The sequence below is a fragment of the Mercurialis annua genome, linkage group LG2, assembly GCF_937616625.2.
Source record: "Mercurialis annua linkage group LG2, ddMerAnnu1.2, whole genome shotgun sequence".
Taxonomy (NCBI): Eukaryota; Viridiplantae; Streptophyta; class Magnoliopsida; order Malpighiales; family Euphorbiaceae; genus Mercurialis; species Mercurialis annua.
In genome coordinates, this window is record NC_065571.1 from 8,685,774 (window position 1) to 8,713,122 (window position 27,349).

Genomic DNA, 27,349 nt, shown 5'->3' on the forward strand with positions numbered 1-27,349 from the left:
TAAATTATAAATATTATTTATAATATAATTCTTCAAATTTCTAGCAATAGATTGTTTTAAATTATATAAATTAAATTTTAATTGGTTTAAATTTAAATTAAATTTAAAAAATACATTTTGTTTTGCAACATATAAATATCAATTATATATTAAAATTCTTTAAATTTTATAACTTATTATTATAAATTTAAATAAAACTTTTCAAATTTATAAAATAAATTAATAATTAATTAATATTTTTCATATTTTTATCATATAATAATATAAAATTATTTCATATCTCATAATTAAATTTCTAATATAGTATTATGTTTTATAGTTTTTTTTTGTAATAAAGTTATTGTTATGTATTCTTAATTTATTTATTAATTTATAATAATTATACAATAAAATTTATTGATTGGTTTTAAAAAAATCATTTGTATAACTTAAAACAAATTAAATTATTAAACTTATTAATAATAATTAAATATTTAATTTATTAATATGATATAATATTACTATTAATTATTGATTAAATTCTACAAAAATTATACATATAAAATAACTAATAATTATTATTATTACATTAAAACTATAAACTTTGTCGTTACGTTTTTTAAAACTTATTACTAAAAATTTTAAAAGCTCTTTATAAATTAATAATGGTATGTATAACACATTATAATTTTTATATTTAAATTTTATGTTTAATCTTTAATATTTTTAAAAAACTGTATTTTGATAAAATCAAATATTCAGACTTTATCTCTTTAATTTGGATGTGTTTGTATTTTCTTATAATATTAGTTGGTTTTGACATTTTAACTATTACATCGAACACTCCTAGTAATCTATACTATAAGCTATCATTGTAGTACAATTACAAACACAAACATAGTGTATACTCTTAATATATTTATATTTAAGATAAATTATTGTCATATAAAATGCTAATAATATTTAATAAATTAATATAAAAATTATTTTTATACTATTTTAGAGATAATGGTAGCATATTAATTTTTTATTTATAAAGACATCAAAAATTACATTCATATAAAATTTAATTATTCCTGTACTTTTTATAGTTTATGATATGAACATATATATTATTTAATCATGCTTAATAAAAAAATTAAAGATCAATTTATATTTATACATTTATAAATGGACATACTTTTATCTTTTTTTTTAAAGATCTAAAACACGAATATTGGCCTCAATTCACATGATATCTCTATATATTCAATTTCTATAAAAATGACAAATACAAAAAATATAATAAGAAAAGGTATTAAAAATATGAGAATTAATGACATAACTTTTTACCACTATAATATATCAAATTCTATAAAAATAAGTTACATCATAGATATTCACGATCTTAATATAATAAAAAAACTTATGAAAAATTTGAACAATAGAGGATTACCGGAAACACATACCATGATAGTAGTCAACAAATCGCATCTTTCCGAAAGAAAAATTCATCTATGGCGTGGTCTATTACGTGAGCAAAGAGTAAGAGACACACATATATATAGTGGTTATTTATCATCTATTCAATGTGAAAACTCTTAAGATTTTATAACTTATAAACATAAATAAAAACTTTTTAAATTTTATAATCATTGAATTGTAATTAATTAAATTAAACTTTAAAAACTTTTTCGTATTCTTAACATATAATAACATATTAACAAAATAAATTTCAAAATTTAAGTTTTTAGTTTAAATAACATTATATTAGATAAATGTAATGTTCAATAAAATGTATTCTAAAATTGTTTATTAATTTAATATATTGATTGATTTAAAAGAAACTATTTCTATAACATGCAATAATTTAAATTATTAAACTTTTTAATATTATTAAAATATACTTTTTTTTTATATTTCATAACATATAATATTAATATTTTATGGATTAGAATTTGTAAAAACAACATCTAAACAATATAAATATATTAAAACTTTTAAAAATTTAAATCATAAATTTTTAAATATTGTTGGTTATGTTTTTACAAAATTCTTTATATAATATTAATTATAAAAATTAATTAGACATTTAAACTTTTCAATTCATAACTATTAGACTTTTAGAATTCTATAAGTTTTAACTTTTAATATTTTATAACTTCTAATTAATGAAATAATAGATAAACTTTAAATAAAAAATTATCACTTGCCAATTTATAGCCAATCCACTTTTTAAAATATACTTAATTTTTAAATTGAAGCTCAAGATTATAGTTTTTGATGATTAAATTTTACAAAATTCTTTATATTATATTAATTATTAAATTTATAATATATTAAAACTTTTCAATTCATAACCATTAAACTTTTAAAATTCTATAAGGTTTAACTTTTTATATTTTGTAACTTCTATATATTAATAAAACTTTTCAATTCATAACCATTAAACTTTTAAAATTTTATAAGTTTTAACTTGTCATATTTTATAACTTCTATATATTAATATTAATTAATGGAATAATTAAAATATTTAAATAAAAAATTGCCACTTGACAAATTGTAGCTAATCCACTTGTCAAAATATGCTTAATGCTAATTAGAAGTTCAAGATTATAATATAGTATAGATATAGATTAAATGTTAATGCTGAAAATTTAATTTAATTTTTTGAATGATAAAATGCATATTCCATACAGTTTGTCTGCAAGATTGTAAGGCAAATTCTTGGTAACTTGTAAGTTGTATTAGTTCTGGATCGGAAGCTTTCATTATTTTAGCATCAATATTGATAATTAAAAGGATTACTATTTTTTATTTTGGTTTTGATCTAATTTATAAAAAGAGTTAGATTTTTTGCATGTCTATCCAAAAGATTTAAACTCGCCAATTTGGTTCACTTTTAAAAGTTGACTGTAATTTTAGTCCATTTTTAAAATTCGGCCCATAGTATTAAAAAGTCAAACTTTTTACTTTTTGCAGGTTTAATCAAACCTTTATAATACCTGTAAACGTATTTTGATTCATCAATTAGCGCAATTTAATTCTTTTTTTTTTGCCAAATCGCAATTTAATTCAATCTTCCAAAATCAATTTGTTTGTGCTTACGTGGGCCATCTTAATGATCAGCTACGGCGCATTGCCTTTTCGATCCTGAATATTTTTGAAACAACATATTACGATTTGAGCCGTTAATTGAGACATTTTAAAAGTTGAAGCATGATGAAAACTTTTGTTAAACGTTTGACTGTTTACAATTATTTATGGCTCTTTTTATAAAATTGATTAACAAAATTGATTTTATAAAAATATAACATGTTACAAATGAAAAAAAACTGTCTCATTTAGTATTTTAGTTTGATTTGATTTTTTTAGTTTTGTTTGTATCAAAAATTATACTACTTTAGCTCATTGAAATTTTATGAAAAATAATATTGAACTATCATGAACAAGAAATAAAGAAAATAAAAAGGCCATTTAAGTTGAAGGCAAAAGAACACACAGACATGTGAAAACAAACCAGTTTTCTTATGAGAAACTATTGGCTTTACAGAAATTTGCATGTGAAATTAAGCGATTTACATGGAAAACTAAATGGTCTTTGTTTTCTAATTCAAGTTTAAGCCACAAATATTATACTTAAAAACTTAATTTTCTTTTTGTGCAAATTAAGTTGGCGGGGTTTATGAGAAATTATCTTCACTTTCACTATATGTTGCAAAACAATGCTTTTAATCATTGAACATTTTATAATTGATCAATGGAAAAGGCTGGGCTGGCTTTCTTGTCAAACAACAACCTATACCGTAGGGGCAAAACTAGGAGACATGGTTATAATTAATTAGAAATTACATAAAGTAAGTTCGATTCATTACATGATACGCATCATTAATAATTTATATATGTATATTTCTTATAGGGGTTAATTGAAAAAAAAAATGATTAGGAGTATTTCAATTCTTGTAATATTTTATTTTAATGATCAAATTTTAATTCGTTTTATATTGACCGTTAAATTTAAGTTTTATTTCAGTAGGAGCCAAAATTTGCATGTGGCAGTTATATTCTGCTTATTTTATCAAATGGCAGTCAGATTTTGCTTATTTTTCGTAAAATTTTATCATATATCATAAATTCATTTCAATTAGAAATTTTGGGCCAAAAACTCTTTATTTTTAATAGATTAATTACTTGACAGTAATTTTTTCTTTTCACCTTTATTGTGCTTATTACCAGTTTGTTTTTTTTTGTCAAAATTGGTAATCGACTCTTAAGAGTCTTAATTGTTAATTTGTTAGTTGTGGAGGTGTGGTTCGAACCCACGACCTCTTAATACACTTAAAAGTGCCTTAACTATCCAAGTTAGGCCCATATTGATGCTTATTACCATTTCAGTTTTGCAGAAATATTTTTTTTTGTCTAATATGGTAATCGATTATTTAGAGTCTCAATTGTTAGTTTGTTAGTTACCGAGACGTGATTCGAACCCACAACCTCTTAATATATTTAGAGATATCTTAGCTATCCAAACTAGATTCACATTGGCTTTTGCAGAAATGTTGATTGTGTAAAATTGAGTGTGCAAAATTGAGTCAATAATATCAAATTTGGAATTTTATTTCAGTAAATCACTATGGTAGACTAAATATGTCAGAACTCAAAAGCGCCATATTAATGTAATTTTTAAAATTTAGCAATTAATTTAGTCAAAAAATATGTCAGACACAAATGTAAAATGTTTATAAGGGTTCAAACACCAATATTAATTATTCATAAAAAAAATTCGCATGAAATTTGAGATATCGTGTGCACGAGCTGAAATATTTATATACTGCTAGATTCTTAACTCTAGGGTATATGTTTCAAAGGTGTAATCTAAAAAATCAAATGTGTGTGTTTTTTTTTTCTATTTTCACTATATTAAAAAATTGCGAAAAGTAATAATTTTAGAAATTCTGAAACATTTCACTTTAAATTATATCAAGGGAAAAGGGTCATTTATGCCCTTAAAATTTGACTCGAGGATCAAATAAGCCCCTAACGTCCGAAAAGGTTCAAATAATGCCCTTACCGTCTTAAAAAATGAATAACCAGGTCCCCTGTTTTTGACAACCAGGCCACCAAGATCTCATTTATAAGTTAAAATCGGGGTATGGTTGCTCACTTTTTAGGACATTAGGGGTATATTTGAACTTTTCCGGACGTTAGGGGATCACTTGATCCTATAGGCAAACCTTAGAGCATAAATGATTATTTTTCCTTATATCAAATTCATAAATATACAATTGCATAATTAAACACGAACAAAGAAGGAAACCAATTCTAGGTTAAGTAGAAAAATTAATTTTTCCATTGCACGAATCAATGTATATATATAAAAATCTCTCTCTCACTCTAAAACTCTAAAAATTGTATCAAACAATAGACAAAGGGATACATATTACACATTAAGTAGTACTTTTTAACAGAATTACATATAAATATACAAATCCTTGAGGATTCATGTAAATATTGTTCAATTAAAAATTAAATAAACTGTATATTTTTTTTATATAAATCATTTGATAAATTTTAACCACTGTATATAATTTCTCATGTGGTTTTCTTTTATTGTATTATGAATCATAAAAAATAGATTATTTATTTATGCGTAATTGCACATTCCAAATACGCAATAGTCTCCGTCTTTGCACCGATTATCGCAAGCTCCGCAATGTCTCTTGTCGAGAGATAAATATACACATTTCCCTCCGCAACAAGTTTGCGTATGCAGGCACTTATTTTTGCATGCACCGCAATTTTTATCATCATTAGACAGATCCATGCACTTGTTGTTACAGCAAGTGTAATTCTTACCTCCCAAAAGATAGCATTTTTCTTCATCTTTATGGCAATGGTCAGCTGCATTAGGGTTTTTCTCTTCAGCAAGGAAACGACTCAGTCGTTTTGATGGCTTCAGCTTCAAGTTATCTTCTTCCGTTTCCAACTCTTTTGACAATGTGCTCGAATGTTTCTCTTCGACGTTGCCGATGCTTCTCATGGTTAGAGTAATGGAGAACGCCATTGTTATGGCTATAAGGAAGATAATCTTGATTAGCTTCATATTGGTGAGTTGATTAGGTTTTGGAGTTTAAAGAAATATTGTAGAGATGGAGAGAGAAGGAGAAAGGTTTAAAGGTTTGGAGTGAGAGAGATTTGGGAAGAAGATGGGATTTATAGTGAAAATATAAAAGGGTTGACGCGGGAGAAGTGGTAAAAGTTAGGGTTCATACATTGGAATATGTGCTACGAAGAGTGTGGTTTAATTTTATTTTTTTAGGGTTTACTTTTATTTGTGTTCTAATTTTATAATTATACACCAAGGACAATGGTGCCCCTGCCCCATTGCATTTAATTTGGTTTAAGATCAATAAGAACTTGTGAATATACAGTAGAGAATTTCTTGACTTTTTTTTTGTATATTTGATTTTAAAAATTGATAGCAATTCTAATCTAATTTCAACTATTAGTACTCGTTTAGCATATGACATGCAGCATTTTAAAAATTAACTTTCAGAAGTCATATGTGTAGATTTATAAAAATAAAATAATAGTTCAAGAGATATTTTATTTATTTAATTTACCATTGAAAATGATAAAGTATTATATATTAGATTGAACAATTAGTGAAATTAGAGTAAAATTATTATTAACCTCTTAAATTGGATAGAAATTTTAAAAATTATTGGACTTGAAATAAGATATTAGTATTAATGTTCTTTTAGGATTTGAAGTTAATTTTGTTTATCTTTGAGAAAATTTGTTGAATAAACCAAAAAAAAATTCATAAAAAAAAAAATTATTATGTAGCTCCTCACATTTGATATAATTTTGTACTTTAATCTCTCCTGTTTGAAAATTAAACTATATGGCCCTCATTTTTTTTCCGTCAACAGTTTAGTCTCCATCCATTTTTAGTTATAGTCAATGACGCTAAAGTATTTAGGAGTAAATTGATTTTCAAACTTGAGGACGAAATCGTTGACAAAAACAAAAGTGAGGGATGAAATTGTTGAAAAAAATAAAAGTGGGAGAACATATAGTTTCATTGACTTCCTTTACTAACATCCAAAATGGAATGGAGGATTAAATCATTGACAAAAACAAAAGTGAGAAGCTATATCGTTCTATTTTTAAATAAGAGGGACTCAACTGTGAATTTTATTAAATGTGAGGGGTGTTGTAGTAATTTGATAAAAAAAAATGAACAAAGGGCGAAAATGACTTTCCTCTACTACTTCTAAGGGCTCATGAACAAAACAATGATTTGACTTGAAGAGATTTCGGCATGCTGCAAGGAGAAGCAAAGTAAGAGTGTGTTCATTTTAGAAATATTAAGAGCAAACCATACCATCCTCCTAAACATCCTGCTAAGCCATCTTATTAATAGTGCTTCGTCGGCCTCAAAAATAATTTTATAATATTCCATTTTTATACAATTTAAAATGCAAAATCATATTTTGTTTTATTAACTTATTAACTCTCATTCATTTAATATCACAGCCTTAATAGTATATTTAAGCTAATTAACCTATTCTTAGATCAGTGGTGTAGCCATGCACTTGATGGTTAAGGGAGACATTTGTCCCTCTTAATTTTAAAGAAATATAAAAAAAGTTAAATAATTTTTTAATTTTTATCCTGTAATTTAAAAAAGTATTACATATTAATTCTCTTTTTTTGTGAATATGTTTGTATATAAAATGTCACAATAAGTGACAAAAACTTTGCTACTCAAAATTTACGCACAATAAGTGCAATTTTGAAAACAACAAAAGCACACAATCACGAAAAGAAAATACGGCTGGAGTTCGGAAGAAATTTGTCCTTGAATAAGATAATGACCTATTATGAAACCCGTCATGTCTCTCTCTTCCCTCAACCATAACCCTAACCCTAAACCACCTATTTATAACCACCGTACTCCGACCACCTGACACCCTTCACCTAACCAACAAACTATCCCCCATCATGCACCGGTTTTCTACTTTCAGAACTACCCTGATTCTTGGAATTATCTTAATTTAAAGCAGGCGTTTTTAAAGTTTGGAGTAGCGGGTATGGCTTCCAAATGACATGAATATCATGCAAAACTCTCACATTATGCCTGAAATGCTCATACACAAAAATGAGTACAAAGAAGCTCAAAACCAAACGTCAAATGCACATATATGACATATAAAACACATAAAATATAGGAGTATTTCTACTCCTATCAGTAGCGGGTAGGGTTACGTCAGCAAGAAAACATAATATCAGGAACAAGCGATTTGACTTTTTCAGACCTAACCTAGAAGAACATCTATGCATAGTTAAGGCTTGTTTGAATTCTGTCAATATTGGTTATTATCGCATCAAGGCTTTTGAAGCAAAATATCTGATTAGGGTTTCCCCAAACAATGACCTTAACCCAACCAAACGTCCTCGTCTAGTTCAGTGAGATACCTTGTAGCAGTAGCATGTTTTTAAACCTTCCATTCGTGATAGGAGATCGTTTTATCAAGTCGTGCCGGCTGATCCTCTGGTGTTTGCTCAAGCGTGGATTCAATTACTGATTTCTCGGACGCTCTCATTGTTACCGACAAGCACTTGCATTCTTTTTTTCAAGTGTAATCTTTTCTACAGACCAAAGGGGTGGATTTTCTTTCAATGTCTTTTTTGGGAGGTGTAGAATATATTCTCAAATTTTGTTCTAAGGAAGCAATATTGGTCTTTGAATCCATCACTTTTCCCTCGCTACTGGATTTTTTTCCACTGCTTTAAACCTTTTGACAGGCTTGCTTTTAGTAAAGGAAGGTTTCTTTGGCTTAATATTGTCGGTATTCCTATTGGAGCATGGGAGGAGGAGTTGCTCATGCAAATCGGTAATCGTTTTGGTGATTCTATTTCGGTCCATTCGATGGTTCAATCGAAAGAGAGACTTCATACAGGCTTGATTTTAATTTGTACAACGAAAGATTGCATCCATGTGTCAATTACTTTGTTATTTTCTGAGAAGGAATTTAATGTTGGAGTAACATAATCAGATTCGCCTATTATGTTGGAGGAATGGGATGGCCTGGAATATTCTTCTTCAGGTGATTCTTCTAGTCAAGGATCTTTCTCAGAGTTAGACAAGCCTTTTAACAGAGGTTAACATGGATTCTTTGGCGACAAAAGATCTTTCAAATGTGTCTTCCCCAGCTTTCATCCAGAATTTGATCAGTCATGTTCATGTTCAGAAACAGCTAGCAAGTTCAGCTAATTTGGCAACTTTAGTTGCTTCCAATAATTCAGCAAATTCAACCCTAGCGGATTTTGTAGGTTTTATAGAAACAAGGCGTAAACATAAATGTATTGACACAGACATGAATTTTTGCTCTGGTTTAACATTTCCAGGAATCTCTAAATCGTCACTCTCCAACGCTATTATTTTCCATCGGAATCTGTAATACCCTGTAAAATTTTAAGTCATTAGTTATAAATCATAATATAATTCTTGAGACCGAAAGAACGTAAATTAAATTTAAAAGTAAATTTAAAAGTAAATTTAATTTATAAGTGTCCCTGAATAAGTATAATGATATTAGGAGTTAAAATTTAAATTTGTAAAGTTTAAATATTAATATATAAAGAGTTAGCGGGAAAAAATCAAACTTATAAATTAGGTGCAAAATAATTCATACGTCCCGAAAAAATATTTTTGGTGCCAATATTCGCGAAATAATTTAAAAAGGTTATCATGATAATTTGATAAAATTTAAATGTAGAAATTTTATCAAGCGCAGTTGGTATAGCCTTAATAAATCGAAAATGATTTATTAAAATAAAATATAAATCGGATGCGAATAAAAATTATATTTTTATTCATTTTATATTTTATTAGATTTTAGGTAAAGTTTCATGAAATTCGGAAATCGTTTCTGTTTAAATTACGGACGACTAATTAAGAAGTTGGTTTAGAGTGCATGATTGAGCTAGTACCTAAACTCACATTAGCAGGTTTACAAGGTCCCGTCGACTAAGATTGGGAGAGCAACAACGGTTTTTTTCTTTGTTGCAGCAGCTTCTGCGGCTTCAGTCACTGTCGCACATCTCTAACATAATGGAGTGGAGGACGCAGTTGCACTTCTCGGTAGCTTCATTTAGGGAGGTTTGGAACAGTTATTTGAGTAATTACCACGCTCCTATTTCTTTCCTGCAACAGCGTATTTGGAAACAAATTTTGCCTCATCGGAGCCAATTTTTTGTTTGGTTATTAGCTCGGGATCCAATTTCCTCGAATGTCACTTTGGTTAGGATAGGTGTCGTGGATGTGAATCTCTCTTCGTGCCTTTTATGTTCAGAAGATGAATATAGTATTCATATAGTTCTTTATTGTCATTTTGCCTAGACTTTTTGGTCGTCCATTTTATCGAAGTGCAATGTAAGATGGGCAACTCCTTTTTCTCGTGATGATTTCTTCATTCATTAGGTTTCTTTATCAGATGGCAGTCATCAAATTCTTAGGAAGCTCATTTGGTTTTTTGGTATATGGCATCTTTGGAAAGCGAGAAACATACGCATTTTTTAAGATGAAACGGTTGAAATTCAGTCTTTGGTTTTTTTATGTATTTGCAAAGTATTAGAGTTTCTGTTATGGCTCTTAGTAGCTTTCTCTGTATTTGACTCTCTTTTGCCTCCCACTTTTTAGTGGCTGTTTTAATCTACTGATCATTTATTAAAATAAAAACTATTACAATTTTTGAAATGAAACACTACCATGGTGAAACATATGAAAATAACATCCTCTTTCGTTAAAATCTTGTTTAGAGAAACTCCTTCATTCCTGCACTTCAATGTCCCCCAAATTATAATAAACTGCAGCGTTTGCCAAAGCTTCCCAAACAAACACTCAGAATAATATGAAGCCATTGGACAAAGAAATCATCAAAAGAGCACGACATAACCCAAATAAAATTTAGCTTCTGAAGAACACTACATCAAACACTTCTAGCAAAATCACACTGAATAAAAAGATGACTCTGAGTTTCTACTGTATTGTAGAGAGAACAAAGAGAGTAATCCACATTAATAATAGCTTAATAGGCTAGAAAATCAAAAGTCGGCACAAAATCATGCATATGTCTAGAGAAAGAATTTAACACCACGAGGAACAAAATATTTTCAAACCTTAATGATGTTGCCATTTTTTGAGCTAGCAAAAACAGCCCTCAATCGATAAATAAAACCAGCAACTGCAGCCCTTCCTCAATTAGCAACCCTTCTAATAAAATTAGGAGCAGAAGCTGGTCCCTCATTTGGAGCAATAGGTACGGTAGTAACCTGAATAATAGCATCATGTGGCACTGTCTGAACAGAAACGGCAATAACAACATCAAGAGGACTGCATATTGCCCTTTTAGAGGTATCACCTCGCCAAAAAAAAACGATTCATGTAGGTTGCAATTTTTTTTTTGATTAAGACATGCATTCTCAGAATAGACATAATAAACAGGGATATTGAACATAACACATTTAATAAACACCAACCTTTGTGTTGGTGATAGCATAACACTTTTCCAAAAAACCTGTATCGATTTAAATTTCTGAATTACATGGTCCAAATAACTGCTCAAATCTGTCTCCTTACAAGAGGAAGGCCCAAGGAGACGGATTTAGACCCCCTTAATTTCAATAAACTTCAAATTTTGTATGTTATATGATTTTTTTTTTCTATTTCCCTCCCTTAATTTAGATTCTTGGTTACCAATAAGTTAAGTCAAATGAGATAAGCACTAGACAATAATTTTGCTAAGTTGTGGGTATTATTCTTCCCACAAGTACTCTCTCTTCTCCAATTATCAAAAAACAAAACTGATTCCTGGCTATATCTCTGTTTAAGGTCTTTTTACTTTTTATTTGTTTTTTACTTCGTCCTAGACATTTTTGTTTCTTTATTTGTTCTCTATATTTTTAAAAACAATTTTATGAATTCATTCTATTTCTTTACTTAATGATTATACTTATGAAAATAATTTTATTTGGTCCTAAAAGTGCCCCCACACTTCAGCGCTTTTATAAATAAAAAGATTTCATAAAACTGTTTTTGAAAATATAAGATCAAGTAAAAAAAAACTCTTAGGGATCATAGGATAAGTTTTACGTAGTATTTATGAATATCTAAAAATGTAAATATGGATGGAACCATAGAGGAGGGGCTCCTCCCTTCGCCTACCAGCGAAAAGCTTAAGATCGACATCTTATACTAGGGCACCGTCCTCCAACACTACGGCGGCAGTGGCGGAACTACAGCTAGGCTGGGGTAGGCTCTAGCCAGGGCTGAAAATATTATATATGTTAACTACTATGAGATATGACCAAAATATTATTTGTCTCAGCGGTTATATCACTTGTAGCCTTTTAGACTTTGCAATCGGGTGAGGGTTCGAATCTAGTAGTCTCCTATAATACCAACCATTTGTTTTTCTTTTTACCTCAATAAAAGTTAAAAATAATTATAATACCAACCATTTAGTTTCAACGGTTATATCACTTGTTGCCTTTATATTAATCATTTTTCTCTCTTTTTTTATAAAAGTTAAAACTAATACTAGATTTTTATGTTAATATAAAAGAAAATTAAATATTAATTTATTTTTTTATTTTTTTCAATTGAATTAAGTTAAAATATTACTTTACAATTATAAAAAAATCAACCGAAATTTATTTCACGGCCCTAATTTTGAATTGAAAAAATACACAACTTATTAATTTTGATTCAGTTTATATCCTAATCTTACATCAATTTCGATGTTCTTAATGGTTAAAATGTAAAATGATTAAAATTTGAATAAATATAGATGTTCAAATTCAAAACTAAAAATTTAGATTATTTTGCAGTTATAAAAACAATCAACCGAAATTTAGTTTATAGTTCTAATTTTAAATTGAAAATACGCAATTTATTAATTTTGGTTCATTTTATACCCTAACCTGACATAAATTTGATGTATTTTATGGTTAAAATTATCAAAATTTGAATAAAAATAGATGTTTAAATCCAAAACTGGAAATTTAGACTTTTTTAATTTTCTCTTTTGAGTCGGAATGGTGAAACGGATTTTTATTAAAATATATTTCATTATAAGCTTTATAGCTATCTCAAATATATTTTTTATTCATATATTATTAAGCCCGGGCTGGAGAAAATTTCTAGTTCCGCCACTGTACGGCGGTCACTCCATCCCATGGTGAATTTGATGAAACTATTATAAATGAGTATTTATTATTCTCTCCGTCCCAAATTGATAGGCACTATTTTAAATTTTTTTGTCTCAAATTATAGGCATTAGATATTTACTTTACAAAATAATTGTCAAATATACCCTCATTAATTATAGGGAATATCTTGAAAATACAACAAAAATCACAAAAGGACAAAAATTACCACTATATTAAATGAGGCAACTATGGTATTTTTTCATATATTAACTCATTTTATCTAGAATTTATAAATTTTTTATTAGCCGTGTTTGTCCTAAACTGCCTATCAATTTAGGACGGAGGGAGTAATTTTATTACTCCCTCCGTCCCACTTTAAAAGTCCCATTTGACTTTACACACAGATTAAGAAAACATTAATTATTCTTGTCTTTTCATGTTTTTTCATGTTTTGCCCCTATTAATGATATTGGAATTTTCCATAGAACTCTTTTAAGATAACTAAAATAAGGGTAAAATGGGGTATTCAATGGAAAAATACTCTAAAAATAGTAATGGAACTTTTTAAATGGGACATCCCAAAATAGAATATGGGACTTCTTAAACGGGACGGAGGGAGTATTATTTTAATTTAAGATTTTAGTATTAATTAATAATTTAAATTTATTTGTTGTTGATTTTTAAATTAATTTTGTGCTATTTGATGGTTTAATATAGTGTAATTAAAAAAATTATGTGTTTTACTTAAGTAAATTTCCTAATGCAGAAAATTCAGATGCTTTTCGGGTTCGAGTCCTTGTGAATGCAGAAAATTCTCACTGGCAGACTCACCCACCATGCCAGGTGCGCGACGCGGGTTGGATCTGGATTAGTTAGGGTGAAGCCTTGGAAACCGGATGAGCTTAAAAAAAAATATTATGTGTTTTACTTAAGTAAATTTCCTAATGCGTTTATAATTAGCAAAACAAATGATTTTTTTTAAAAGAAAATTGGAAACAAATAATTGAACGACATGTAATTTGGCAAGAAAAAAATTTCCTTTTAAATAAAATTATAATTCCGCCGCTGAATATAAAAATAAACATTACTTGTTAAAATGTATAAGTTGATAAAGAAATTAATTATATTTTTAAAAATTATAGGAAAGGTAAAGGAATAGTAAATTAACACATTACTTAAAACTCCAAAATTAGCCATCCAATTAACACCTCTATACGATTCATCTAGAAATTTTATTGGTCAAATTAGTAATGCAAGTTAACTATGAATCAAGCATCACAGCGCCAAGATTGAGTCACAAATAATTAATGCATTAATTAATTTCATGATTGTAAGATTTACCAAGTGTCAATTGCTAAGAGGGTTTGACCTTCTTAGTCCTTTTTTATAAATAAAAATCTAGTGCTTGCTTAATTAATTAATTTGGTCACTCGTTTAGTTTCTTTAATTTGTTTATCACTATTAGTTAGTACTCTATTCCTCATTTCCTTGATTACTTCTTTTATATTTTACACCACCATAACTTATTCATGACTGCTTTTAACAGACCAACAATACGCGTTTAATTTGTTAAAAAAAATTGATGAATAGAAAATATATTAAAAAGGACAACAAGAACTAGCAAAACACCTAACTTAAAAATTTACGCACACAAAAAGACATACACGAAATTACGGACTAGAGACTACGTCTTTAAGTAAGAAAAAAATAGATTGGATGCAAACTTACGGCTCATCCTAAAACTAAATTTTTCAATATATATAACTGAATTAGGTTGATCAATGTGATATTTTTATCAAATATTACATATTCTATTGATAATTTTATAAATTGATTATTTATTATTATCATTTCTATTATTGAAAAATTATTCTTAGAGTAATTTTTTTTAGTCAATCACTAAAAGGAGCAAATTTTTGTTGAAAAAAGAGAAATACACGTATACAACTGAAGCCTTGTTAATCCTGCAGCTATCAACTATGTACTTTATTTCATCAAAAACTTCATCACACGAGGAAGCCACAAAACCAAAGCTTCCTACTCCGAGCTTTTTCTGATCTTACTTTTAGATCTTCTGATGAAATAACTAACTCTCCTCTATCTAAAACCATTCCTGTTAAAACCCAAACCTCCAAGCACTACGATCCAGAGTATTGACAATAAAAGAACATATTCAGGAGCTGCATTTAGGGGCGGAACTAGAAATTTTAGAATAAGAAGGCTGGTTGGTATAAAAACAATTTGTGGGGACGAATTATACAGAAATTGAAATATGATAAGCATATTTTTAAAAAAATATTTCAAAGTTAAAGAATTAATTCTTCCTTTTTAAAAAAAATTTGAGGGTGCAGACGCTACCTCAGCCTACAGTACAAGAAATTATTTATTTGGTAACAAATACTTTTGCAGCTAATTTTTTTTACTGCTAAAAATATTTTGCAGCATTAATTTTAAAAGTTGCTGCCATTAGTTAAGTTATAGCAGCATTTATAACAAATTTTGTTACCAATTACTTAAGGCAACAGTTTATTAGCAGCAACATGTCACAATTTTTTTTTGTTATATGTTAATAATAACAATTTTAGCACTATTAGCAGTAAAAATGTTACTCCCTCCGTCCCGTAAAGATAGAAAAAGTACCCATTTTACAAGAATTAAGAAAGTAGTTATTTATAGGTAATTTGTGATAATTTGTCTAAATTACCCTTTGTACTTTATTAGTTATGTACATTTCCCAAAGTCACTCTACTAATTATAGCACTTACAACTCATTTGTTTATCTTTTCAAAATATGCATTTAATGTTTTATGATAAGTATGTAGGGGTATTTTGATAATTTTTGACTTAACTAACTCTACTTTTTCTATTTTTATGGAATAAAAAAAGGTGGTACTTTTTCTATCTTTATGGAACGTAGGGAGTAATTACTAATTCTTGTATTTTTTGTAGTGCTATAAATTGGGTCCGCCCCTGGCTGCATTACACAAATTGCGGATATTCGAACAAAACTTTTCTGAAGAAGAGCTTATCTTTGTTATGAAACCTATTCGGCAGGGTCAACTAAGTAATGAAAGAGTGTCTAGGGTTATCTGAAAACCAAATGAGAGAATACCGAATTACCTTCATCTTAGCATGCATTAAGCTTTTCTAGAGATTTTTAACTGTAAATATTTCACTCTCATGGACTTTCTAGAAAATTTTACCTTCATTTCAGGTATTAATACAAGCTTTATCTATGATATAATCTCGACCAAATAATGTACGGAATTGCAAGTGTATAATATTACAACTAAGTAATATAGAATAAGTAAAATATTGATTCCACGGAGATTAAACCTATTATCAAAATAATTAGGTAATTTATTATTTAATAATGGCAAAAAAAATTCAAACCTTTACGACTTGTTGCAATTATATCCAAACCTTTTAATTTTTACAATAATATCCAGATTGCATTATTTTGTTGTAATAATATCCAAATTGCACTTTTTATGTGAAGTTTTTTAATTTTTTTGCCATTTTTGGGACTTTTACTATATTATTATACATCAAAATATAATAATAGACTAATATCTTAATTGAAAACAACAAGTTTAGCCATCAATTTGACTATTATTGTTACAAAAAATGCAATTTGGATATTATTGCAACAAAAAATTACAATTTGGATATTATCGCAAAAATTAAAAGGTTTGGATATAATTGCAACAAGTCGTAAAGGTTTGGATTTTTTTTACCATTAAGCCTTAAGCAAATAACTTTTTTGGATACTGAATTTAATTTTAAACTAATGAAAACTGGAATTTAATAATGGATAAACAATAATAACAAACAACCTCAAGTATTGCTTTCATATGAGTTTCAAGTAAATTGGTTTTAATCTCTATATTAATCAATTTTTATTGCTTTATACAATGGGAGATATATCGAATTTACTAACCCTCTATATACATCGTTAGCCTTTTGATTTTAATCCAACCTTTCGGATTGTTCTGATGTCATGCCTACCGAATAATAGAAGATAATTAACAATTTGTAATCAAAACTTTAAGATGTTTTCCTCATATACCACATAACGCAAATATAGTGGTCTAACTCATATTTTATAATTATATTTTTATTGTCTCTTTCAAATCAATTAGCTTTAGTTCTTTACTCACTAATCAATCTAACATCACACATAATTGTTAATCAAGTAATTAGTGGCATTAAGTTTGATAATAGAGATTGTATAAACAAACAAAAATAGGTTATTTAAAGTGCAATTAAATTATTAACTCATATAACTCACAATACAATATTTTAAGAAATTTAGTTAGACATAATTAAATTAAATTTAAAGAAAATAATAAAATGCATAATTTAAAGAATAAAAAAAGAATTAAAATAAATTTGAAGTTGAAATAATCTTATATTAAAATTTGAATAAAATTCATGCTTGTGTTTTTCAATAATACAGTAAAATTTGACTAATAAATTAATAGAACTAAGAGATATATAACTAAAATAATAATGTACGAAATAATGAGTACAGTGGTCTTGTGTTCTTTTTTTTTTTTTGGTGAAAACCCCAAAAAAGACTTTTTTACTAGATTGCAAAAAAGATTACAACTCAGAATTACAACTCACAAGGAGCAAAAACTAAACAGAGAATTTAAGCATCAACTCTCTGTAACATACACAAGGCATTATAAATAGGAGAATTTACATTGTCAGTACTCAACTTAGCTAGAACAACATTTCTAACATTGTTGATGATGGCTGCACTATCTGGATTCTCATTGGCAAAAATCTTCTTGTTTCTGGCTCTCCAAACATAGTACACAGTAGCAGAAAGAATGATTCTTCTCATAGCTGCTGCTGCATTCTTACCAACAGCTCTGTTGCTAAACCAACTGATAAGTCTTCTCCAAGTCAGAATGTTCCCTGGACAACTACAGATAGGAAGCAGCTTGTCCCAAATCTTCTTCACATACTCACACTCAAAGAGACAATGATCAATGGTCTCTGCATCATGATTACAGAAAATACAAACTTCATCCTCCACCACTTTCCATTTAAATAATTTGTCCTTGGTTCTCATCTTCCTTCTCATAGCTAACCAAAGCAAGAAGCTAAATCTGGGAACAGAATGCTTGTTCCAGATAAGTCTATGCCAAGAAACTTGATCAAACTGCTCTCTCATTTCATTCCAGGTATATGAAATAGAGAATCTATGGCTTTTAACCATATTCCATCTCACCAGGTCAGGAGTGTTCCTCAACTTATAATTCTCTTTAATGAAACTCCAAGCTTCTTCAGTATTACTTTCTATGGGGTCTGGCAGATTCCACCTGTTATTTTTCCACAAATCAGCAACACAAGAAGTCTTGGAAACATTGGCATCCTTCATCTTAACTCTAGGAAACTTTTCCAGAAGGGAACAACCCTGTAACCAGGGATCATTCCAGAAGTTTACCAATTTGCCATCACCAATGCTATAACTCACCATTTTTCTTATATCACTCCTGATGCTAAGTAGACCTCTCCAAATCCAGCTTGAATCATTATTTGCTTTAATGCCCCAGAAGCTGCAATTTTTCAACTTATTCTGATGAATCCACTTGACCCAAAGAGAACTACAACCACTCATAACCTGCCAAACATGCTTGCTAATAGCTGCTTTGTTCCAAGTACCTATGTCTTTAATTCCCAGCCCTCCTTCTTTTTCTGCTTGATTATATCCTTCCAGGCAACTAAGGCACTATATTTCCCTTCCTGATTACCATTCCAGAGGAATCTAGCACAGATACTCTGGATTTCTTTGTTAACCTTCTTAGGCAGCAGCATAATTGAGGCCCAAAACACATGCATACTCATAAGGACAGACTGAATTAGTTGAACTCTCCCTGCATAAGAAAGGAGCTTGCTAGTCCAGGAGTTAATTCTTTTAGTAATCTTCTCTATAATACCTTTACAATCTTGATGGGACAGTCTAGAGGTAATAAGAGGTATTCCTAAATATCTAAGGGGTAGCTCACCTTCAATAAACCCCAACATATTTAGGATTCTGTTTTTCAACTCAGAGTTTATATTGCAAAAGAAGATCTGGCTTTTAGAAGGGTTCACACTCAGACCAGATGTGTTTTTGAAGGAATTCAGACTATCAGACAGAAATTGGACAGATTTAATATCCCCATGGCAAAATAATAACAGGTCATCAGCAAACATCAGATGGTTAATTTTCAACTTTTTGCAACTCTTATGGAAACAGAAGTCATTGCTCACATCATTTAACATTCTGGACAGATATTCCATGCTAAGAACAAAAAGAAGAGGAGACATAGGATCCCCTTGTCTGAGCCCCTGGCTAGAATGAAAAATCTCACCAGCCCTGCCTTTCCAATTAATGGAGAAACTAGCAGTTTTGATACAGTTCATGACAAGGAGAATGAAACTGTCAGGAAAATCTAAACTAATGAGGATTTCTTCAATGAAGTCCCATGACAAAGAGTCATAAGCCTTCTTGAGGTCAATTTTGATAATGCATCTAGGACTCCCAACATCTCTATGGTAATTCCTAGTTAGATCATGAGCTAACATAATATTGTGGGCAATAGACCTCTTAGGGACAAAAGCAGACTGATTTTCAGACACAATATTGCAAAGGATAGGACTAAGTCTAGAGGATAAGATCTTAGTAATAATTTTGTATATCACATTGCAACATGCAATAGGTCTAAAGTCCCCTAAGTTCTCAGCATTAGGGCTTTTAGGGATAACAACAACAGAAGTAGAGTTAATGTTTTTCAGAATTTTACCATTCTGGAAAGCTTCCTGTACAGCTTTTATAATATCTCCTTTGATAACTCCCCAAGAGTGCTTATAAAAATGGCTACTAAAGCCATCAGGCCCTGCTGCTCTATCACTGCCAATAGAGAAAACAACATCTTTAATTTCCTCCTCAGTCACATGTCTGATCAGCTCATTCCCTTCCTCAAGAGAAACACATCTGCCTTTCCTGAAGTTCTCTCTGTTAATGTGTGACCTATGGAAGCCATTCTGATTAAAGAGATTCTTGTAGAATCTTGTCATTTCTTTGAGAATATCCTCCTCATTTTCAATGTAAGTTCCAGAGTCTAGCTTTAACACAACCACATTGTTTTGAATTCGCTTCTGCTTAATAGAGTTATGGAAGAACTTAGTATTTGAATCTCCAAGTTTCAACCATTGGACCCTAGACTTTTGCTTGTAAAAGCTTTCCTCACAGTTAAGCAGGTATCTCATATGGTTAGCCATGGCTCTTTCTTCTGTCAACAGCCAGTCATTGAGAGGATCACTTTGGATGTCTTTCTGCACTTGATCCAGTCTTTCCCTGTGCATTACAACCCTTTGAGAGATATTGGAGAAATTTCGCCTGTTAAAATTACTCAGTCTGAACTTAATAGTTTTCAGCTTCTGAACAATTCTATACATAGTGTGACCCTGATACTGCTTTTGCCATTCCTCTTCAACAATATCATTATAGCTAGGGTGGTTTGTCCAGAAGTTAAAGTACCTGAAACTTTTCCTACTCTGAGAGTTCCCATCTCTATTAAAAGTTATAATAGGACTATGGTCAGACAGACCACTAGTCTTAGCTTCAAAGAAAGAATTCTGATAGAGGTCTCCCCAATCTCCATTAACAAACACTCTATCTAATCTTCTCCAAATTCTGCTACTAACTTCCTGATTGTTAGTCCAGGTGAAGTAGCAACCAATGTTTCTCAGTTCTGTCAATCCTGAAGCAGTGATACAATCAAGAAGTTCTTTGGCATGGTTCCTGTCAAGATCATTACCTCCACACTTCTCAGTGTTGCTCATAATAGCATTGAAATCTCCCTGAATGGCCCAAGGCTTACTAACTTCATTAGAGATAGCCACAATATCTTGCCAAAGATTCTGCCTATCACAAAGGTGATTGGCCCCATAAATGACAGTCCAACAAAACTTCTTACTGTTAATCTCCACATTACAATGCATCATCTGGTCTGAAGACTTTACAACATTAATTTTAACCTTACTAATGTTATAAAGAATCCAAATCTTTCCAATCTCACTGTGCACATAATTATCAATCACATTCCACCCAGGCATATTAATGTTCCTCCAAACTCTATCTTTATTAATATGCCTAACTCTAGTTTCTAGAACACCAGCTAACAGAGTATTATTTTTGACAAGCAGGTTATGAACCTCAGCTTGCTTAAGGGGATCATTAAGTCCCCTTATATTCCAGGTTAACAAATTCATTTCCCCCTATCTAGAGGCTTTATCAGCCTCTTAGGTTTATCAATAACATCTTTGTAAAGGTTAGGGGTTCGAACAAACATACCTCCAACTTTGTTCCTCTGGTTCTGGTTATCAACCTCAAGTTTCTCCCCAGTCAACTTGTTTTTCTGTTTTCTGTTAGTGACCAACTGGAATCCATCCTCTGTAATCTGATCTGATTTAGGAGACACATAGCTACTCTCTTCACTTTCTCCCTTTCCTCTACCAGCATTCTCTTTTTCAGGGATGCTAACTGGAGGACTGGCTTCATTAACTTCACTAGTTTTCACCACTTCAGTGCTCACCATATCAATTACATTAGCTTCCACCATTTCCTTGTTCACATTCTCATTATTCATGTTGACAGCCTCGTTGTTAGACTTTGCAATCCACACCTGTTGCTTTTCACAGTTCCTGTGACCTAGTTTCTTGCAAACACTGCACAGAATAGGTTTCCACTCATAGTCAACCATTTGAGTGATTTGATCCCCATCTTCATCCTCTATTACTACCACATCAGGAAAAATCCCTTTGAGTTTCATCTCAATGAGAACCCTAGCATAAGATAGCCTTGTTCTTTGTCTGGTACAACGGTCAGCAAACAGGGGTTTTCCTAAAGTACTTGCTATAGAACTTAGGGATTCTGGGTTCCAGAATTCCCATGGGAGCATTGGGAATTTTACCCAAACAGGAATGGAAGCTACCTCCTCAATATCAAACGTCATCTTCCTCGTCCATTCTTGAAGAAGTAAGGGGTGCTTATCAAAGGTGATTGGACCATCAGCCATCGCCTTCAACTTCCCCTCTTCAGATTCAAACTGAAAGGCAAATAGATTAGGTTTAATCTGTTGGAAATCGATTAACCCTATCTTCTCCCATCTATTTTTAATAAAACTCCTGAGTTTGAAAAACCTCGGAGTCAACCCATAAACGCATCCAAGCACTGTATATTGCCATCTTTCAATCTCTTGAATCGAGTCTTCTTCATGTATCTTTGCTATTCTTAACCCATTTGAAACCAACGGGGGGATATACTTTAGAGCACAACCCGAATCTCTCTGCCTATTATCTTTGAGCAGATCGACCCATTCTCTATCATTCTTCTTATCTCCAGAGATCTCGCTCTCAATTTGTTTTTCTTCCACTAACACGATTTCAGGTGTTTCTTTTTGAATCTCAACCTCTACACTGGTTATTACGCTAGCTGCCACTACATTCTGATCAACCAACTTCTCTGATTGACTCTCCTTTGATTGAGTAACAGTTTTCTTACTCTGTTTCTTCGCCATGGAAACGGTGTAAGATAGCAGGGTGCTATCATGCACTGAGAGAAAACAGGAGAGAGAAAACTATTTTTTTTTATTTCCTTATTATTATTATTATTTGTTCTTTTTATATAGTCCTTAGGTTTGATCTGCATTGCAATTGAAACTTCGGTGCGAATACGAATAAAAAAGAGTTGAAACATGAAAAGGTAAAGATCTAGGGAGCTAGCTTGTCCTTAAGCCATGAATACATAATTTAAGTACACACGTCTCACATAAGTTTTGTATTTTTAAACTGGGTCAGACGAACCAGAGAGATATGTGTTGAGCACAGCGGCGGACCTAGAAAGTATATATAAAATGAACAAAATTGCACCAAAAATTTACAAAATAGAAAAAATTGACAAAATATAAATTTTAAAGTGAATAATGCTATAAATTTTAAAATGGAAAAATTACACTATTAAATTAAATATTTATATTTTTTTAAAGATTCAAAATAATAAGGTGGACAACTCCCCACCATAAACTCTTTCCTAGGTCCGCCCCTGCTCGAGCAGACCTTTGAACAACTACATTCCTACTTGATGAAGGCTCTGTCTGAAAGAGTCGTATGTGTTTGCTCGGACTGGAGGGGAAATTGATCACCTGGTTCAACGAGCCAGTGTGTTCACAGCGGGCTTTCGGTTTGACGTGTGATTATGGCTCAACGAGCCATTCTTCTCCTCGATCATGTGCTTTGCTCGAGGGATGGTCCATTTCGACGAGCCAATAAGCTGGTATGCTCGAGCCGGACCAGGCCTTTATGCATAATTGCACATTCCAAACACGCAATAGTCACCGTCTTTGCACCGATTACCGCAAGCTCCACAATGTCTCTTGTCGAGAGATAAATATACACATTTCCCTCCGCAACAAGTTTGCGTATGCAGGCATTTATTTTTGCATGCACCACAATTTTTATCATCATTAGACAAATCCATGCACTTGTTGTTACAGCAAGTATAATTCTTACCTCCCAAAATGTAGCATTTTTCTTCATCTTTATTGCAATGGTCAGCTGCCTTAGGGTTTTTCTCTTCAGCAAGGAAACGACTCAGTCGTTTTGATGGCTTGAGCTTCAAGTTATCTTCTTCCATTTCAAATTCTTTTGACAATGTGATTGAATCATCATTAATAGATAACGGCGGTTTCTCTTCAACGTCGCCAATGCTTCTCATGGTAAGAGTAACGGAGAGCGCCATTGTTATGGCTATAAGTAAGATTATCTTGATTAGTTCCATTGATTAGGTTTTGAAGTTTAATTATAGAAATATTGTAGAGATGGAGAGAGAAGATTTAGGGTTTGGAGTGAGAGAGATTTGGGAAGAAGATGGTGTGGAGAAGATGAGATTTATAGTGAAAATATAAAAGAAGGGTTGAAGCGGGAGAAGTGGTAAAAGTTAGGGTTCATACATTGGAATGTGCTATGAAGAGTGTGGTTTAATTTTATTTTTTTAGGGTTTACTTCTATTTGTGTTCTAATTTTAAAATTAATACATAAGGACAATGGTGCCCCTTGAATACATTGAATTTGGTTTAAGAACATTAAGAATTTGTGAATATAAAAAAGAGAATTTCTTGACCATTTTTTTTAAAATTTGATTTTAAAAATTGATATCAATTCTAATCTAAATTCAAAGCTTACTCGATTAGCATGTGACAAGCTGCATTTAGAAAATTAAATGTTAAAAGTCATATGTGTAAAATTTTAAAAACAGAATAAAAGTCAAAAGATATTTTACTATTTATGTTATCATTAAAAATGATAAAATGTTATATATTAGATTGAACAATTAGCGAAATTAGACTAAAATTATTATTAACCTCTTAACTTAGAATAACATTATAAATATTGATTGGATTTGGAATAAGATAAGTAATATTTTTAAAAAAAAAATCATTAGTTAGGCCTTTTTCTTTTCTGAAAAATGCATTAAAATTCTTTTAGCATTTGAAGTTAATTTTGTTTTTCTTTTACAAAACTTGTTGAATAATCCAATCCATTAATTAGGAGAAAACAAAAAACAAAGGGCAAAAAAATGACTCTCCACTGCTTCTAAGGGCTCATGAACAAAACAATGATTTGACTTGAAGAGATTTGGCCATGCTGTAAGGAGAAGCAAAGTAAGAGTGTGTTCATTTGGGAAATTAAGAGCAAACCAGACCATCCTCCTAAACATCCTGCTAAGCTATCTTATTAGTGCTTCGGGCGGTCTCAAAAATAATTTTATAATGTTCCATTTTAATTTATAGTACAATTTAAAACATACCATTTTTCATAGTATTACTTATTAACTCTCATGATAAACAAAGGATCAGTTTACCCCCTCAACTTGTCACACCATTTGAAAAAAAAAATCTAAAACTGGAAACCCGTATCATTTATACATTAAATTTGTCCAAACTGGCTCAAAAAATTCTCCTATGCTGACATGACGCCTTAATAGGAGGGTGAATTTTATAAAAACCATAATTTACTTTAATTAATCATGATTAAATATTAATTAATTATAATTAAATTCTAATTAAATTAGGAACCTTTTAACTTTTTTCAAAAATGATCAACTTATTTTCGATTTCCGGCGAGAATGAGCTCCTCCTCCACTACTAGAAAACAGCAAATTGCCGACAGAAAAATCTTGATTTAGCGATGGATTTCAATCTTTTACAAACGGAAAATTGATTTAGTAACGGATTTTATCCTTTTACCGATGGAAATATCCGTTGCTAAAAGACTGTTTTCTAATAGTGCTCGTCGCCTGATACTCCTCTTCTTAGAGGGGGAGCATCAGCTCCTCGCCAAAACAAGGAACATATGCTCCTCATTTTGGCGAGGAGATGAACAGACCCAAATGGGTCTATTCATCAAAGATCGATGAACAAACCTATTGTGTTTGTTCCGACGGTGTCAATTGTTTAATTTTTTTTGGAAAGTTTTTAATTCTTTCTGGCGAAAGTTATTAAATTTTCTCCGTAAATCATCTTTCTTTTGTATAAAGGATATTATTTTACGGTTTCTGATTTTAAAGATTTATCGATAATTAATACAAATTAAGTAAAAAAAATATTATTTGTTGAATTTAAGTAATTTTGTCTTTTTTAATTATTATGTATCAATTAAAAAAATTAAAAATATTAGGACAAATTTAAACTCTTGCTATAAAAAAATCACCTTCAGAAAAAAAACCACCATCAAAACCGGAGAGTGTGTCTCACTCTCTTATGTGAGAGGTGGGAGGGTAGGGATGGCAATGGGGCGGGGTGGGACGGGGAAGCCATCCCCATCTCCATCCCCGCGTCTATGGGGAATCCCCATCTCCGTCCCCATTTAACTACTGGGGGTAAAATCATCCCCGTCCCCATCCCCATGGATTCCCCATCTCTATGGGGATCTCCGTTCTCCGTACAATTAAATATAATTTATAAATAATTTTATTATTTTCATAAGATATTTAAAAAAAAAATCATTATAGAAAATACTATTACCTTTTATAATATTATATATTTATAACTAAATAGAAACTAATAAAAAAATTATGTTAAATTATTTAAAATTATTAATAACATACTAAAACTTATAATATAATATAAATATACATAAATATAAATAGGATCCCCATGGGGACGGGAATGGGGATCCCCATGGGGTGGGGACTATACTCCCCGTCCTCTCCCCATCTCCGTGGTTGGGGAATGATTTTCCCCCATCCCCGTACCCATGGGGTAATTGGTGGGGATTCCCCGTCCCATTAAGGACGGATCCCCACGGGGAACGGGGAATCCCCTCCCCATTGCCATCCCTATGAGAGGGGAGATTTTGAGCTGGTTTTGACAAATTCAGAGTATAAGTGATATGTAATTTTTACTTTGTACTTTTTAAAATTGTGTAACAAGTTGAGGGGGTAAACTGGTCCTTCTTTCCTCATTTAATATCACAACTATAATGATATTTACTTATGAAGCATCGAAACTTCTCCGGAGTGCCGTATTTAAAGGGACACTCCAGAAATACATGGCCACGGCTAAAAAAAGGTTTTAAACATTTCAAAATGAATTAAACTGACCGTTTTTAAAAAAATTGGCAATACTTAACTGACAAAACTCACAAAAGTTTTATTACTTTATTGGGATTAAAAAATTAACTTTTAACATTAATGAGTAATTTAAATTTATTTGTTGCTGGTTTTTGAATTAACTTCTTGTTATTTGATGGTTTAGCATATAATAATGAATTAATTTGTTACGTGTTTGTACATAAGTAAATTTCTAATCAGTTTTTACTTAATAAATTATTGATATCGATTACTTTACTTTAAAAGTAAACTGATACAATTGATATTTTTTAAAAATTTAAAGAAAATGCGTTTAAAAAAATGAAAAGAAAATAACATGTTATTGAGCCTAAAAATTTAAAAAAATAGTCAAACAACAGTAAAAACATTCCCCTACTGAGTAAAAATATTGATTTCACTATTGAATATAAAAGTAAAAATAAGTTAAAATGTATAAGTCGATATAAAAGATTAATTATATTTTTAAATTTATATGTAAAGGTAAAGGAATAGTAAATTAAC

At 30.4% G+C, this 27,349-nt stretch overlaps 2 protein-coding genes across 2 annotated transcripts; both read right to left on the reverse strand.

Moving 5' to 3' along the window:
* Positions 1-5,383: 5,383 nt before the first annotated feature.
* LOC126667377 (stigma-specific STIG1-like protein 1) lies at positions 5,384-6,129 on the reverse strand. The gene has a single exon (XM_050360333.2). It carries the CDS (start codon positions 6,059-6,061, stop codon positions 5,603-5,605), a length of 459 nt encoding a protein of 152 aa, XP_050216290.2. The 5' UTR covers positions 6,062-6,129; the 3' UTR covers positions 5,384-5,602.
* A 17,067-nt stretch (positions 6,130-23,196) lies between these two features.
* Positions 23,197-24,105, reverse strand: LOC130015162 (stigma-specific STIG1-like protein 1). The gene has a single exon (XM_056104816.1). The coding sequence runs from the start codon at positions 24,014-24,016 to the stop codon at positions 23,537-23,539; it is 480 nt and encodes a 159-aa protein (XP_055960791.1). The 5' UTR covers positions 24,017-24,105; the 3' UTR covers positions 23,197-23,536.
* Between the last annotated feature and the right edge of the window lie 3,244 nt (positions 24,106-27,349).